This window comes from Pinus tabuliformis, chromosome X (assembly GCF_031772625.1).
Source record: "Pinus tabuliformis cultivar Carrire ecotype Pingquan chromosome X, CPIR1, whole genome shotgun sequence".
Lineage (NCBI taxonomy): Eukaryota > Viridiplantae > Streptophyta > Pinopsida > Pinales > Pinaceae > Pinus > Pinus tabuliformis.
Genome location: NC_142308.1, coordinates 625,285,659 through 625,303,805, shown reverse-complemented (window position 1 = coordinate 625,303,805; position 18,147 = coordinate 625,285,659). Strand labels below are relative to the sequence as shown.

The window sequence follows — 18,147 nt, the reverse complement described above, 5'->3', positions numbered from 1 at the left end:
GCTAGTACAAAAGAAAAGGGACAGAGTTCACTGAACAACTTCATAAAAAGATATGAAACAAGCAAACCAAAAAGTGAACAAAGTAGTTACTAAAACAGTGAGCAAATGAATACCCATTGAAAGCACATTTTCATAGTTATTTCACACTTAAACTACAGATGCTTTCAACTTTATTGAGATGTCAAAAACATCCTGCACAAAGACCAATAAAATTCAGGAGAAATGTCCTTTGATATGTAAAAGCACATTGTTTGTTTCCCAAGTTTAAATCAAACTGAGAGATCGTATTGCTTTTACTATTTCCCCATTTACCACAGGATGCAGATGTGGGAATATGTGTCACACATAGAAATGAAAGTTAATAATATAAGACATTATTATTAAAAATATATGACTTGTAAACTCACCTGACGAAGAGTTCGGGCAACCAAAGCTTCTATTACTGGACCTCTGTCATCATTCAAGAGATGTACTTCATCAATGATCAAAAGTTTAACGAGGGCTGACAGTGACATGTCACTGCTTTTGCGAGTGATCACATCCCATTTTTCAGGTGTTGTCACAATCATCTGCAGCAGAGAAACATCAATTTCTTTTTACTGAATTTACGTCTCCAGATGAATAACATAAATGATAGGTCTGCAGTTAAAACATTGTAGAACCTGCGTTTCTTCAAGCTCGTCTTTCCTGAGCTGCATATCACCTGTGAGTTCTCTGACAACCATGTTCAAGGGAGATAGACGGCGACTAAATGCTGATGACACTTCTGCTGCCAAAGCCTGCAGTTAAGCACAAAATCATAAAAAAATGCTAGTCAAAAATGAATTTTAAAAGTTTATAGTTAAAATTTGAGAAGAAGAAATCTTACCTTCATAGGTGCAACATAAACAATTTTGAACTCATTCTTGTGTAAAATACCATTCTTAATATGTTGTTCAATCTGCAATGTAGATAATCAAGTTTACTTCAATTTGCACTAAAACTGTTAGAAATACTTACAAGATAACAAAAAAACTAGAGACGTCCTATATGTTTATATTGAACTCAATGCAAGAATTCAGTAACTGTAGATTGTCAGCAGAACTATCAAATTTATCATGTCAACTATCATAAATCTTTGGGACTATCATAGCTCCCTCTCATTAATTTATACTTTAGAACCAGCATCTTCATTACCTCACGTAAAACAGCAATCATTGCAATATTAGTCTTGCCAGCTCCAGTGGGTGCACATACCTGTTGAAATAAATATTGATGGTTAGTCAATTGTGAAATTACTCTATCACAAGGATGATCCCATGCTCCACTGGAAACATTGCTCCATGAAGCATAGTCACCAGTACCACTTGTAAATGCATAGAATTATACTTGCAGTATAGATCATTACATGAAAGCTGTGAGTCCTTACCAGTATATTCTCATTGCTATGGTATGCAGTTGGAAATATCTGACTTTGAATGCGGTTCAGTGTTTTGTATCCTTCAAAAGCAGTTTGAGCAAAGCTGTCCAGGCTTGATATCTCAATCTGCAAAAATTAAAATGCAAGTAATTACACAAGTTGCACCAGAAAAGAGATAATGAGGTCTCTGAGACATCAATGTGAAATTAACTGAATGCAATTTTCATTTGAGGAAGGATTAAGCAACAGAGGAAAATGCAAAAATCTATTCAAACTTGACCATATGAAAGGCTCAATAAATCCCAAGGGGTTAGCTCAACTGGTTGTCACCAATGTTGATGGGCATTTGGTTAATTCTGTGCCAGCACATGCCCACTTCAAATCCCCTGGGATTAGGCACACTAGTCTATGCTCCTAGTTACTAGGGATGCCATCCACAAATGTGGAGAAGAATCCCTTGGGTCTCCCTTCAAGGTTTTCCTTGGAAAGAAAAAAATAAAAAACAAAAGGCTCAATAGCATTGTCTCCACCTGAATACAGAATTCTAAAAACATGAATTATTATTAAGCACAATAAATAAAAATAAATAAATGAGTGGACTACAAAAGTGCCCCAACAAAGTTAAGTATAAGAGAGCATAATGCATCCCTAACCTAATCCTTATTTATCTACAAAAAGAATAATAATAATAACAAGTTAACAACATAGGGTGAAAGTTCTTATCAGTGTTCCATGCAGACACATCCCCCAATGTGGGGGTCGCACACCCCACGTTGCTCATGCACCTGGGACAAGGGGACACCTGGGGAAATGTTTCCCAAGTCCCCCTTTTAGGGAAACTCGGAGAGACACATGGGGAAATGTTTCTCCGATGTGGGGGACGTGTTTCCCAAAAAGAGGTCCTTTGTGTGCCCTGCCCCCCAAAAAAAGGGTTGGGCATCTTGTTAAAATTGGAAACTAGGGCCAAATTCCACTATTGGACAGCTCATTTGTTAGAGATTATTATTGCATTAAATTCCTCTTTTCGAGAGGACCAAAATCGACCTAAAGATCATCATATTTGGACAAGTGGAAGTGTGTTTTTGAATTTATGCCCACACGTGCAAATTATCAAGGTCGGCCACATCATCATAAAGCCCAATGGTTGTGTCTCTTGACCCCCCTATGATTTATATATAGAGGTGACTACAACCTCATTTCACATATCAAATGCCTCAAAGCAAGTCTGAGGTAGCCGAGTTCAGAAGGAGGTTGAAGGGCTTTCTGTTTTGGGATTTATTGCTTGCCACAGTGTCGAGATTATCATGTGAGACAGCCGCTGGACTAATGAGAAAATTTTGTGCACTTTGTATGGGCCTTCTTGTCATTGCAGGATCAAATCAAAGAACATAATATGAGGCCAAATTGTGTAATGATTTCTGGGCCTATTTGTGATCATCTTAAGGGAGAATCTCTTATCTTGTGAGACCGTGCTGATCTGTCGTCTCAGGAAGGGCCGCAGATTCTTGTCCAGAGAGCCAAGAGCAGCTTGTCTTAGATCCATATCATCCCTAAGGGCGGGAAGCTCCTTATATGTCAGGGTTAGCCACAGTAGGAATGAAGGTGTGTTGGGTTGATTGAGTGAGACAGCAGTATACAGCATGCAGCCCTAACCAGTCCAGGAGTAACCTTTGTTGACATTGTGCTGGAGTTGCAGTCATTGAGCCACTTTCTTGTCCAAGGTTCAAACTCCTTTATTGACATTGTGCTGGAGTTGCAGTCATTGAGCCACTTTCTTGTCCAAGGTTCAAAATAACAAATCAGTTTGACTGTGTTCTATTGTACTCTCTCTCTCTCTCTGCTGAACAATTGATATTAATAAGAAGATTTGATCAAGGGTTTTCCCCATATTTTTCCCTAGCTTGTGCCATATTATTGTGTTCTCTGGTCTTGGCTTGTCTTCATCATCTATTGCATATGTTCTTTCTTCAGTAACTGTCAATATTCATGTGATTGAATTAATAATTGGGCTAATATGGAATACTGAAGCTTCTAAAAGAACATGTCCTAAATTTAACATGGTATCAGAGCCAGTGAGGACAAGCCCAAGCAGAAGAAACAAAAACTCAGGTTTGTTTGCATAAAGACAGGAAGAAAATCAAGGAAGTCAAGAAGTCTGGACCGAGCTCCTAGATGAAGAAGCTTGCAGTTCTGGGGACTTTTGCAAACAGTGACTAGGCTGCAGTTTTGTGGATCAAGAGTGAAGATGTTTGAAGATCATATAAAATCTCTAAATTACCTGCGGCCAGGAAACAGACAGAGGGTTAATTTCTTTTTGGTGATTCCTTTGGGTTTTTAGGTTTACATCTAGTGGATTCGTTTATGTCTTTTTTACAGGCAGATAGATTGCAGCCCTCTTAGGGTATCAGCCCAAACACATTTCGTGCACTGCTTTCCAAGAAGACCAAAACTTCTGAAGAAGCAAAAGCGCGAAGTGTTCTTTCTGCGGCTAAGTCAGGTTGAGCAAAATCGAAGGAAAAAATGTGTGGATTCTGTTGAGAAATCTAGGGCATCAATAGTTAGGTGATTTCTCTTTCATTAGTAACTGCTTGTGAGTGCTTTTTACAACTTTAGATTAGGATCTTCTTCACTTAAGTTATTAATGTTCTTCATCAAACAGCTACCAATGCATGAACATAAATAGACAAGAGACACAGAATGTAGGCTATGAGCCAAGGCCAAAACCTCTCACTCTTTGAGAGGAAAACCCGCACAAATTCTTCTTATAGAGATTCCAATTGACGAATACCAAGACCAAGACCCTTGACCTATTTGCCACTCCAAGACCAAGACACAAGTTCTCTTGACAATCAACCTTCTTCTTGACTCCTCTTCCACTTCGACCTTCTTAGCATCGAGACATTGTCACCACCGAGATCTTATCACTGTCTTGACACCAAGATCTCCTTTATTGTGAGACCTCCTCACTGTCATATTACCGAGACCTTACTTCTGTGATGGCACAGATATAGCACCGAGACCCTTACTGAGATTCCACCGAGACCTTTACTGAGATTCCACCGAGATTGTGGCATTGTGGTGAGACTTCATCACTGTGTATATACTGCAAACTTGTCACTGCAATACCGAAATACTTGTTACTGCAATCCGAGTTCCTTTTACTGAAATGCTTGTCACTGTAACTGATATCCGAACTTGTTTCTTTACTTGTCACTACAACTGTGATCCGAATTACAGAGGTAAACCGAACTCCTTGACTTCTCACTGAACTGTAGTCTTCTCACCGAATGTTGAAATTTCCAAGTCTGACACATCAGAAATTCCTACTGCATTATCTGGTTTATTTCACCTACTTGTTATTCCTTAACAAGTTATTTATCCATATACATAGTGACAATAAACACAAATTCAGTCTCAACTCATATACATATCATCAACTGAAATAATAGACAAACACACAAGGGACACACCGTTATTTTGGACAATCATCCCCAGAAAAACCCAATGCGGGAAAACCAGTGCAGCAGTTCTGAGGGTTTTATTATTATGCAGATTTCTTGAGTACAACTAGGGTGCCAAACTGGCTCACCCAACAGAGATTTCTACACGACAGTAATACCTCTTCTCGGAAGCAGATATTCAACTTCTCAGCACTAGTTTGCCCCACGAAAATCCTTTTGGCGCTTCTCCAAGGCTCTGCGTCAACCCTGCTAGCCTCTGTGTAGCTCTGGAACCCTCTATGTCAGCCTTCTGCCTCTTTGCGTCAGCTCTCTGGCCTTTTGCGTCACCCACGCAAGCCCCTCAGCCTCTGCACAGTCTCTAGTTGCCTCTGTGTGGCTCCTACTGCCTCTGCGTAGCCTCCTCAATCACTACGCTAGCCCTCTAGCACTATCTCTGCCTCTCTGCTATGTACTCACTGCCCCTCACTGCAACTCAGATCACTTGTTCGATTTTTCAGCAAACAAACCCCACTCCTGGAAAATCGAACTAACTAATCAATCTTTGTGTATCTCCAACTAACCCTCAAAGCCTCCTCTTATACTTTTCCTGTTGAGTCTTCAACAGCCGAGATTAAGTCTCTAATCAACAGCGAAGATTAGATTTGGCTTGATCCATGTCATTTAGAACGTTCTCACCCAGTTTTATATTAATACCCATTAATATTTTAATTTTCCTTAGTTTAGACTTAGGAACCCCATTAAAAATATTAATTATTTTAATATCTCTCCAATCGGGTGTAATTTCCCCAAACCATTTTTGGGTCTTGGAAATCTTATGTGCGTTAGCCTCTCCACCAATTTTCATGGCTAGAGCACATCCGATGCTACCACAAATCAACACCGAACTGTGTTTCTCTATTAGGGCACCGAAACTTCCTCTCTGAAATAGTCATCCGAATCTCAGAGCTGATCCGAACTTTGTCTCTGTGGAATAGGCCGAGGTCCCTATATATAGTAGTTTGTCCATCATAAATAAGCCGACATGAATTATGAATTGTTGTGTCTTCATTTAGGTGAGCCGACATGAGCTTTCTACTTAATCTTGAGGCCGACTTGAAGAGAACTTTTGCTTGTCTTTGGAGGGCTTATTGACAATTCTATAGACTCATTTACAAGCCCAAGAAGGGTTCTTCATACATGACATTGACTCTTTTGACAATTCCTAAAGGCTCACAATAAGAGCCATCTAAAATAAAATCCCTTGCTCATGAAACCCACGAAGCAAGCCTTACAATAATAATTTTATTTTCTTATTTACATCATTTAAAAAAGTCACAATTACATGTCATTATGAAGACCGAACCTAGTTATACACTTTTCAACAAATTCTTCCTTTTCTCTGCACTCAAGAAATGTTCTTTTGAATCGTATTGGTGAGAGTTTCTGGCCACAAGGGTCGTTTTTCTTTTCTTTTGCAGATGGAAAATGCTTGTTCTGCAATCGACAATAGAATACAACCTTGCAGCTCAGGATTTCTGTGCTACGACTCTTGGTTTGACAATTTTGGAGGTCATACATCTATCAAAGGAAAGTGTTGAAGTAAGTCGACTTGCAAATTATGTTGACTAAGTGTTGAATGACATAGTTCGAGGGAATTATCTTCTGCGTAGATTGAGTTACAAAATGTTTTTGTCACTCTAAATCTATCTCTGTTGTGAAGTCGGATGCCTGCAAAAAGTACAGCGAGCAAGTAATGAATTTTCACTGACCACTGATACACACATAAGACGAAGTGAAAAGCTCTTATTGTTATAGTTTCTATCATATAGGAAAGCATCCACTCATTACCTATAGAATTCGCACGACGCAGATTTGGCTGTGGTTGATGATTTACTCTTGAGGATCCACGAAAAGCTTGACCTTTATTCCATTAAAATCAAAAATATAAAACTCAACATGTATATCGCTTAATGAAACTACCAATATGTTGAATGGTTGTATGTTGCAAGTTATAAGAGATATTGTAGTGATGAGGCTCTGAGTTTTTTCCCAGTTTTGGAATGCTTGGTGATTAGTAGAGTCCTGAAGATGAAATTACCATAGATAAGGGCTAAACCGAGGCAAATGATCCCTACTTGCACAAATTCCTTAATATAGGAGAAAGGAGAGCACAATTTAATATGAAGCTGCTAACTTTGCACAATTTAGCATACTTTTTTTTTTGAGTGAAGAGTATTGGAAAACTCGTAAACAATGACATGGATTTTATGTAATTCGATTAGTAGTTAGTCCAGTTGACATTGACCATTCCTTTTTTTAGGCATTATATATTTCAGAGCCATAGGAAGGAAGCATTTATATATATGAACCATAATAAGATGGATGAGTATACATCCCGTTACCACTCAAACTAGCAGGGGACCTAAAGGGGTTCCCTAAGAGGGCAACTGCTAGGTTACGGGCAATGGTGGAGGCTTAGCCCACTGTCGCCACAGCTAAATCTCCCTGCTCTTTACGGACTTTAACCGATGGGAGGAGTCCCAGTAGTGTAGGGATCACTTGTAAAGTATATGTCAATGGATAGGTAAGAAGTGACCCTGAAAAGCCTTTCCCAAGGATGGAGTGGAGAATGGAACTTGCTTGCTCTTTAAGCAACGGGACTTGGTCCACCAAGGAGAAGGGGTGAGGATTGGAGGGTTGAGGGAGAAAGGATAGGCTTATGAACAAGTTTCTCAATCCCTATAATCCTTGGGAAACTTGGATTCCCAAATGGTCCTTGACAAATAGTCTTTATTGAGAAGTGGGACCACACAGGACCAAGTGGACCCAGCCCAGGTTCGGGGATGGAATGTAGCAACCAATGATGTTTCTATCCTGGACAAGGTGAGGGGAAAGGACCAAACAAGAATACTTTCTTCAAAAGGTTGAATTGATCCTATTGAGGTCTAGCCTTGGGGATGCCTAGGCACAATTCGATCCTAGAGCTAGGGCTTGAGATTCCTAGAGATTCCACCGTTAGAATTGCCTCAAATTTGGAGGAGAGGGAGGGGACCCACCAGCACAATAGCCTATAGGAGATCGAGTTTTTTCTTAGGTCAATCCACGGAAATTGATGCCCTAGGTGACCTAATGGGGCTAGACTTGGGGAAAAAGGGGAAATGGTTAAAAGAGGGTTGAAATGATCACCCTTTTTGAGGGATCAGTGCCTAGTTCACTTGGGGATATGGAGTCAAGGATAATGATGAGTAAGAACTTGATTTCTTGATCAAGGAGGCCCAGAAAGTCAACTTCGTCCAATGTTGAGAAAAAGAAAAGAAAAGTGACCTTCAAGCATTTATACTTCAAAGCAAATGATGCAAGCTTCTCGAGATAAATAAATCTCTAGGACATTTCATTCATATAACATTGGCCCATACATTAAATTAGCTAAAACATGCTCAATTCCACATTTTGATAATGCAACAACTAGCCCTAATTTTAGCAGTATGCAGCAACAAGAATAATAGCATCAAAATTTACTTACAACGTTATAAAGTATATCCAACCAGCATTTCGTTTGCTCAATAAAGCTCCAAGACAAGAGAAATAGCCCAAATCCATATATCAAAATTCATCCATCTCCAAAAATATCCACCAAGGAAAAAGTGTGAAAATTATCTATGATTAGAGAGATCCCAAGTCAAGGGATGATACAAATGAATGTATCTAACATCAATATATAGCCTCCTAAAGAGTTCGAATTATCCTATGGGCCCCTAATGATAAAATAATGTGCAAATAATAACCCCTAATGGTGACAAGCCCACCATAATAGCTCATAATGTAAAAACAAGCCTCACAAGGGGCCAAATAATGATGTATGCATGTCGTAGGGCCCTCCAAAGGCTCAATAACATCTTGAAGTGCCATATTGAGGAATAAATTCCTCATAATATGATGGACAAGGGGGTGGCCCCTTGTTCTCCAAGTAGTAGACCTGTGGTGCTCTCAGTGGGTCTAAAGGCACATCAATGACCCCATGGGTCTCCATATGAATTGGAGATGTATGTAGATCCTCTGCAATGGTCCAGGTGGTGGAATGAATGCTGCCATGACATCGTACAAGTGTTGGGACACCTGCCAAGAGTGTGGGGCTCCTGTGGGGTCTGTTGGGCATAGTGTACCAATCATGTCACCATCGTCCCAAAAGTGGATCACTAGTAGTCTCTGAACATCCATGAAGATCTGTGGAGTGTTGTTCGCTGTTGTGGAGGGCCATGGCTCTCTATGCACACCCTACATGTGCCAATGTTGACCTCTAGGGGTCAGGACCCCATATAGGAAAGCCAAACCCAAATGGAAACCACATGCAATCCTGCATAAGATCCAATGCATCCCCTAGGCTTCCAGTACAATCAGTCATTAGAATAATCGGGTAAAGGAGCTTACAAACCATGGATAACAAAGTGGGCACTTCATAATGGCATGCCCTTCTGTAGTGGGCTTTGGCATGTGCTAGTGTCTCCAAACTCCAAAGGGGGTTAGCCAAGTACCTTATTAGGTGGTTTCAACCCTTAGAGGGGATAGTATGTCCAAGGTACACCCTTCTAATGGGGGTGGCAAGTGACAAATAGGTGAGATGGAATAGGGAATGAGAGGGACATCCCTAGGCCACATAATGGGGCATAGGGGTAACTAGATAAGGGGAAGCCCACACCTGGGTATATAACATATAGGAGGGAGCAGTCGTGGTACATGAGGTGACCCAGCGTTGATTTTTCCACCCTTCTTTATATGCCTTTTTCCTTTTATGAAATTTCTTTAATTAACTGCTCGAGGCTCAAAGGACAAGAACATGATGTGTATAATATAGCAGTGATTACCCCCTTTGAGGTAGGGCGGTTCATTGCCCTCCAGAGATTGGGACAATCATGGGTTCCTGAATGATAGAGGAGGCTCATCTAGGGCCTATGGAACCAGGGTGATGGCCACGGATGGGATAGAGCTTATGTGTCAGCTTTTGCCCATGTGCTAATTATTTGTCCCAGCCATCACTTGAATTTTGAGGTACAATTTCTTGTTAAATGTGTCCAATCATGCTTTTTCTTCTTTTTTTAGTTGTTTCAACCTTCCGGACATCATTCTAAGCCTAACCCAAGGTGGGAGCAAGGGGATAGGGAGGCTAGCCCTATGTGGACCCAGAATGGGAATGTGGACCCAGGTGAGAGAAAATATGAATGGGGTATAGTGAGCGGATAGGGAGTAATATGTGCGAATAAAGGAGCAGTTCATGCACCCAAAGTCAGGGTTTCCCATGTAGTACCACCCTAGAACCAAATGGTCAATAAAGGAGATCCCACGGGACTAAGATCCAATGGTAACAACCAAAAGAGATCAAGGAGAGTGGAGCACGAAATAAGCCCACTCTTTCCGCCAAATCCCCCCATCAATCTATACCCAGAAGTACCCATGAGAAATAAACCCAATACTCAATTACCAAATGACAAGACATACCTTTAGATTCGGGAGGCCCACATTCAAACATACGATCAATATAGGTGGGTGAGGGACCACATGGCTCGCTTAGGTGGCAAAGAAATGGCACAAAGAGCTAGTAGGAGGCATCAAGGGGCTGCTAGCTGCCGGCTGTGGCTCATCATGGAGAAAAAATTCTCCTAGGGATATCACCCACAAAGAGGTGGGTAACACATCCTAGTGATGATTCCATTGTTTTGAGGCATGTTTCTCGTATACTCAAGTCCCCACCAACAGAAAGCACCCTGACTGGCATTCCATACCGGACTTTTATGCCGATCTACAGTGACCTATGACTTTCAAAAGAGATCAAATATATGCAAGCTTGGCTTGTTGAGTCATTTGGAAATGCATTCATGTCCTCTGCAATGTACTTATTTTGAATTCTGCTTCTGATAAATGACATGACAAAACTCATTAGCAGAAAAGTATCAAAAGATCTGAAGCAATGTAAGAGACACACCATCTTCATCAAGACAGATCAGCATCAAAGGAGGTCATCCTCAGGCATTTCTAGTTACATCAGAACTTCAGCTCACATGAGGTTTGACTTTTGCATGAAGTAGGGATAGCATCATGTTTGGAGTTAGCATCATATCAGCATCATACATACATACAAACAGTGTATTGGTATGTGTATGACATCCTTGCAGTCCAGAGGCTGTTATAATATTCTGGCAAGTCATTATGATCTAAGTTATCTATCCTTTTGTTGAACTTCCAGCTCCTCTTCAAAATCCTTATCATTGTTCTCCTGTTGTTTCTAGCATAATTAGGACAATGGATCATTAGTTAGATCTCATCACCTTGTCCTTCAGTCTCAGACACTAGTGCATCTTCTACTGGGACAAATGGTGATGATATATGTTTCTGTCCATTGACATAATCTGCCCAATATCAGATGAGCCATCTTATGGAGATTTTTTGTCTTATAGCAGCTACAGGCATCAAGAAGTGAAAGCATCTGATTCCAGAATCAATCCTCCTTCTGTTGAAATGCTTCAATTCTGTAACTCTCAAGAAGGAATGGTCTTCCTGAAAGAATAAAGACCTTCAGCTATCAAGGATAGATCCCTGTAAAGATTTTTAGTCCTATGCAGCATCAGTCGTTCTATGTATGGCACTGCCCTATGCATGATATCTTAGCAAATGCAACTCAGCATCATCTATGTTCCCTTTTCAGTCCAGCATCATGTATGATATCGTTACAAGTCCAGTAGCCATGATAATATGTTGATGACAGTGTTACAGTCTTGTTCACAAACGAAGTTGTGAACAAGACAGATGTAAACTTTGGATAGACTATTTTTTTAAAAGGATCATCTACTATGAAGAAGCTACCAGAATCTGTCAGCACCTTTATGAAAAGGGGCACAACTCACTTGAAGCTTTCATACTTAAAGATCAGCTAGGAGAAGAAGTGGATGGCACTTTGAAACAGTTCTTTGTATTGATCCCTATCAGCATAGGTGCCTTGAAGAAAGTGCATGACCTCTTAAGCACGATGAACAAAAGACCCTGATTCTGGCATCTTGGTTGCCTTAAGTATAGATATATTGGGTAAATTGATACGTTGATGGTTGTCATCTTGCAATTGTAATCTCATAAGAAGATCTCTTCTTCCTGGGTGAAGAAAGGCTTCAGAATTTTTCTTGGACCTGAAGCCTTCTAGAAGCTGGTTTCTCTCATATGAGAAACTCTTGATTGAAGGATAAATAACCATCTAAAACAAGACTTCAGAGGGAGCTATAAAATCCCTGATGACTTTGCCTGTCCGATGATTTTCAATGAAAGCAAGTCATGTCAGCTGAGTATGATGACTTTAATAGAGGCTGCATATTAGAGATAGCTCGATGGTTATGCTTTGGGCGAAGTTACTTTCCCAATATTCAGAGGGAGCTATGATGAATGACTTACGATGTCTATCCTACATAAGAAGAAACTGAATTTTAAGGTCAATTTTTCCTTCAGAAAGAGGTTGAAAGACATGGATAAACTTTATTAAGAGGGTCTCGGTTGAACATTGAGCTTTGGGAGCTTCTATGGAACCGGGGTACTCCTTAATGCTATGAGCGACCATAGGTTGAGTGGTTCACCTTCCCCTATAGATATGCTAGGTACAAGATGAGTGGTTCACCTTCCCCTATGATACCTCGTGATGATATATGACACATAGGGTGAGTGGTTCACCTTCCCCTATGGTGGTTGTCATGTGTGTAGGGTGAGTGGTTCACCTTCCCCTATAATTGATGAGATATGCATAGGATGAGTGGTTCACCTTCTCCTATGGCATACGAGCAAATTTGAGTAGTTCACCTTCTCTTACAAATACCTTAGTGAGAGGTGCAAACACGCATCTGTTGGTTGTCACTTGTGGACATGTCAGTGAGATGTGGTTCATCCTTTCCCCACATGTAGGATGCTCATTCCCTATGATTGATGGTTGACATGTCGGTGGGGCATGGTTCATCCTTTCCCCACGTGTAGGATCCTTCCTAAAATTGATGGTTAGCATGCATGTAGGACGTGGTTCATCCTTTCCCTACTCTTGGTGATTTGCATGCGTGTAGGGTGTGGTTCATCATTTCCCTATGTGTGTTTGTGACATGTGTTTGTGTGATGTGGTTTATCCTTTCCCTACGTGTGGTTGTGACATGTGTTTGTAGGATATGGTTTCTCATTTCCCTACGTGTGGTTGTGAGCAGGATGTGATATATTCTTTCCCTGTTGGTTTTCCTGCATCATCCTACCCATGAAGTCCAGGACACATGGGAAGCACCTCTCATCTGGTCAATGAGTTGGGAAAAGTGGTTAGGGACCATAGCACTATCAATGGCCGCATCGTGTATTGTCGTACTCCCTATGTCTAAGATGCATGTTGTTCTTTAACTTGATCTAGGATCAAGTCAGATTGGGGTTCTATCCCTGAACTGACTTTTGTTAGTGGAGAGTGGTAAGGTCTTGTGACTCACTCTCGGTCGATTCTTCTTCATTATTATTCATATCAGTGTTCAGCAAGAGCAGAGTTGAGATGAGATGCATAGATGATTTATGATGACCAGATGGCATGATGGATTGGCAGGTCGAATTCTCCCTAGTTGAAAGGGAGTGTTAAAATTGGCAACTAGGGCCAAATTCCACTATTGGACAGCTCATTTGTTAGAGATAATTATTGCATTAAACTCCTATTTTCGAGAGGACCAAAAACGACCTAAAGATCATCATATTTGGACAAGCGGAAGTATGTTTTTGAATTTATGCCCACACATGTGCAAATTATCAAGGTCGGCCACATCATCATAAAGCCCAATGGTTGTCACTTGACCCCCCTACAATTTATATATATAGAGGTGACTACAACCTCATTTCACATATCAAATGCCTCAAAGCAAGTCTGAGGTAGCCGAGTTCAGAAGGAGGCTGAAGGGCTTTCTGTTTTGGGCTTTCTTCCTTGCCACAAGGTCGAGATTATCATGTGAGACAGCAGCTGGACTAAAGGGAAAATTTTGTGCACTTTGTATGGGCCTTCTTGTCATTGCAGGATCAAATCAAAGAACAGAATATGAGGCCGAATTGTGTAATGATTTCTGGGCCTGTTTGCGATCATCTCTTATCTTGTGAGACCGCTCTCCTGATCTGTTGTCTCAGGAAGGGCCACAGATTCTAGTCCAGAGGGCCGAGAGCAGCTTGTCTTAGATCCATATCATCCCTAAAGGCCAGCGAAGGGAAGCTCCTTATATGTCAGGGTTAGCCGCAGTAGGAATGGAGGCGTGTTGGGTTGATTGAGTGAGACAGACGTATACAACATGAAGCCCTAACCAGTCCAGGAGTAACCTTTGTTGATATTGTGCTGGAGTTGCAGTCATTGAGCCACTTTCTTGTCCAACGTTCAAAATAACAAATCAGTTTGACTGTGTTCTATTGTACTCTCTCTCTCTGCTGAACAATTGACATTAATAATAATAACAAGATTTGATAGGGTTTTCCCCATATTGGGGTTTTTCCCTGGCTTATGCCATATTATTGTGTTCTCCGGTCTTGGCTTGTCTTCGTCATCTATAGCATATGTTCTTCTTCAATAACTATCAATATTCATGTGATTGAATTAATAAATGGGCTGATATGGAATATTGAAGCTTCTATCCTAAGAAAAGAACATGTCCTAAATTTAACACATCCCCCCTGAATTTTGCTTGAAAACAATAATTTATAAGTGGAGAAGCCTAATATTAAAACCTAGTCCCTACTAATGCTATGAATTTTAATAGTAATGTTAATTTCCTGAAGTAAAAGGAAGAAAAGATAAGATAAAATAATTTTATTAATGACCAACAAATAAATTTTTAACATTACCATTAATTGAGTCGGGATGTTTGGGAGTCTTTCTGACCTCTCATTGGATTCATATGGAGAAAGTAGAAATTTAGATTCCACTCAAAATCCAGCAGACTTTACAGTTTTCAGGATTTCAGGATTTAGGGGATTGCAACATTTCCATTGCATTCTATCATTTATGAGGGTATGGAACTAGCATTTAATCAAGAGCACCAGACCCTCAATGTACCTTGATGTTGGTGCCATTGATTATTGAATTCCTCTGTCATGACCATGGTAAAATTGTACCTATCAGCCAAACAAAATCTCGACTTGACATGCTAAGTTTTTTCTATCTTCTTTTAATGCAATATATGCAATGATTTTGATGAAATGTAGGTATTTGTGGTAGCATGAATTTTGTTGGAATATAGAGGCCATCTAACTCACCATGCAATGATTTTTCACCAACATACCATGCATGCATAAAGATATAACAAACCATCAAAGATATAAGCTCGGCAACCAAATATATTGAACAAAAGATCTATTTCCAACTCTTTGATCATGGTAGAAGGATAAGGTTTTATGCAACGACAGACAATATTTCTTTTCTACAAGGAATTTCCTTGGTCTTTGATCTCTTTATTTCTTTCTTTATTATATTATAAAAATCACGATCTTTTGGACACAAGCAAAGATGGTTTCCTGCGACAAGCAAAGTGGACAAATTGGTCACAATCTAAGCTTTTGATTGGCTCTAAAACCAATGTTATGAACAAACTGGTTCATGAACTAACAATTAACTCAAAAATCCAAAATAAATAGAATAATATCATAAAATCCATAAAGGATAAAAATATAAGAACGATAATGATGATAGATTATTCTTGATATAATGAGATGTGACATTTTATTCACATTGAATGGTCACATGCTTGGAAGAAATATAACTCATATAAGAACGATAATGATGATAGATTATTCTTGATATAATGAGATGTGACATTTTATTCACATTGAATGGTCACATGCTTGGAAGAAATATAACTCATGACCTTTGACATAATTATTATTTATTATTTATTAAAATATACTACTATATAATTTATGTAGTGCAGTTGTATATGAATTACATCCGATATGGTATCATGCATCCTCTATTGGTTCTAACCATATCAAAGCAATGCATGCCTTCTACTCTAAATGAAATAAGCTGTTTTGAGCCAGCAGCGAATAATCAAATCCCTAACTTTGGGCTTGGCATATCAAAAGTCAAACTCCATTCAGTAGCATCCATCCAACCCACCCCACACTCAGCAGGTTCTCCAGTCCAGCCAGCCGAACATTTATAACAAGCCATATAACAACTGCATGAAGTAAAAGACTCACAGTCTAAGTCACAGGGCTCACAAAATTTGAACCTTCAGGTTCAAAATTCAGCAAGCTTCAATAAAAACTCAAATTCGTTGTTATGGTAATGAAAATTGCCACTACTGTACCATACAACATGGTTTTAAAGGGAAAAATCCTCCTTTGTTCTGGTTTTTCTTCCATTATTAAAAAATGAAATGAAAATACCACAAGATTCTTTCCTTGACCTGCCATCTAGCTCAGCATGTGGCCACTCACAAACAGCACCAATGAAATGTTCCCCTCCTGATGGCCTGCTAATTCTGGCCTATGCATTCCTTTCCCTCCAGATGGCCTACTAACTCACAAAGCATGTCTATTCTGTGCATTATTTTCCATCTTGACAACAAAGAGATGTATTATTTTCCTTAAGAAATTTGATCTCTCCCGACACTTGATATATATGAATTTAAGATGAATCTACGCTGGTTTGTTTTTTAAGATGTTGTCTTGTATATATGTAGTTATTTATCTTTTGTTTAATTATTCAATTTGTTATGTAGATAAGTACATATTTAGTAATTTATTTTTTGTTGTCACATAATCTTACATGACAACATCTCCCCCATACCATCCTGTCATCTCCCCCATGCTTGGCTGTAGAGCACCCCACGATGAAATGAACTATGAATAGAATCTAATATTTTTTTATTCATTGTCAACTAATAAAAAACAATCATTTTTCTATTTTTTCTAATTTCATGAGTAACTCATGAACATTTAAGTATCCAGTATTTTTCTTATTACAAACTAATCAATTAGACATTTTTCTTCTCTTTCCAAGACTAGCTCATAATCAAAAGTAACTATTTGTTATTAGTATTATTGAGATATTGTGAAATTTAACAATAATCTAATGCAGATTTTCACACTTATTCATATTGTAAGATGAATTTCTGGAACTGTGTTTTGGAATTTAGTTTGTCCAACGTATCGGGTGCACACTCCACCCATCATCAAGGTCCACCCGAAACGTTGGACAAACTATATTCGAAAACACAATTCTTTTCCAAAAAATCATCTTAAAATTAACAATCTTTTCTATTTCTAGATCTAACTCGAAAACCCCTGACAAACTGAGAGACCGACACAAAACCCTTGTTGGTTTTTAGAGCTAATGATATTTGTGTGGCTTATGGTGCCTGTAAAGAGAGGAATTACCCGACAGAATCTACAGCTTAAATTGTTTGGGGGTTTTTAATATAATTTAGTTGGGTAATAGCCCCAAGGGATAGCTCAAATGGCCGAGTTCCCGTTGCTAAGCACTTTCCCAGTTGGGAGGTCACGGGGTCAAATCTCCTCGACGCCCTCGGGGTTAGGCCTGATATGGCCGACCGGCAGATCCCTTCGGGTGGAACTGCCCCGCTTCTCTACGTGGACGTAGCGGCCACTTAGTGCCCGTGAACCACATTGAAAAAAATAATAATAATAATAATAATAATTTAGTTGGGTAACAGTAACACATTGCACCTACTCCATTGATGCCTCTCATATAGTTTAATTACTCAGACTAGCAGTTTGGTGATGTTGCCAAAGACGTCATATCAGGTTTTAGTGTAAGCGACCAATTCTTTTATTGGACCTATTTTTTTATGTGGCATTTTGTACCCCATGACTTCAAAGTAGTGCAATTTCATGCAATTAATAAACTGGCAATTGCAATTTTCCAAATGATGTAGGAAGGCAGCTCTGACTTTATTCTCAAGCTTCAGCCACTAGTAATTTTTTTATAAGAACTCCAAAATGTACGGAATTTTCCTTCTTTTTTTTTGGGTGGTCAAGGGCTAAGTTGTGATGGAAGACCACATCTTCAAAAAATCACTGAGAAAATACAGGTAGCTGAGGGCTGGACCAAACAAGATCTGATAAAAGTTTGAGGCCACAGACCGATGAGAAAACAAAGCTCTGATACCAAATGTGACAACCAAACCTGGCTTACGAATTAGATATCCAAAATATTTGGAAAATAAAGATATCCATTAGGATAATAATTAATATATAAATGTATGAGAAAATGATGTGATATTACAAATGAGATCCCTAGGCAGGAATGCCCTTTCATTACGA

The 18,147-nt window shown here is 39.5% G+C and overlaps 1 protein-coding gene across 1 annotated transcript in view; it reads right to left on the bottom strand.

Moving 5' to 3' along the window:
* LOC149141562 (U5 small nuclear ribonucleoprotein helicase) overlaps positions 1-18,147 on the bottom strand; it is a 446,214-nt gene that overhangs the window by 383,678 nt on the left and 44,389 nt on the right. The window contains exons 10-14 of the mRNA XM_089450021.1: positions 1,409-1,525; positions 1,177-1,236; positions 869-940; positions 663-779; positions 408-569 (exon numbers count right to left, since the gene is read on the bottom strand). Of these exons, the coding sequence (XP_089306147.1) occupies positions 408-569; positions 663-779; positions 869-940; positions 1,177-1,236; positions 1,409-1,525 (528 nt within the window). The remainder of the gene's footprint in view (positions 1-407; positions 570-662; positions 780-868; positions 941-1,176; positions 1,237-1,408; positions 1,526-18,147) is intronic.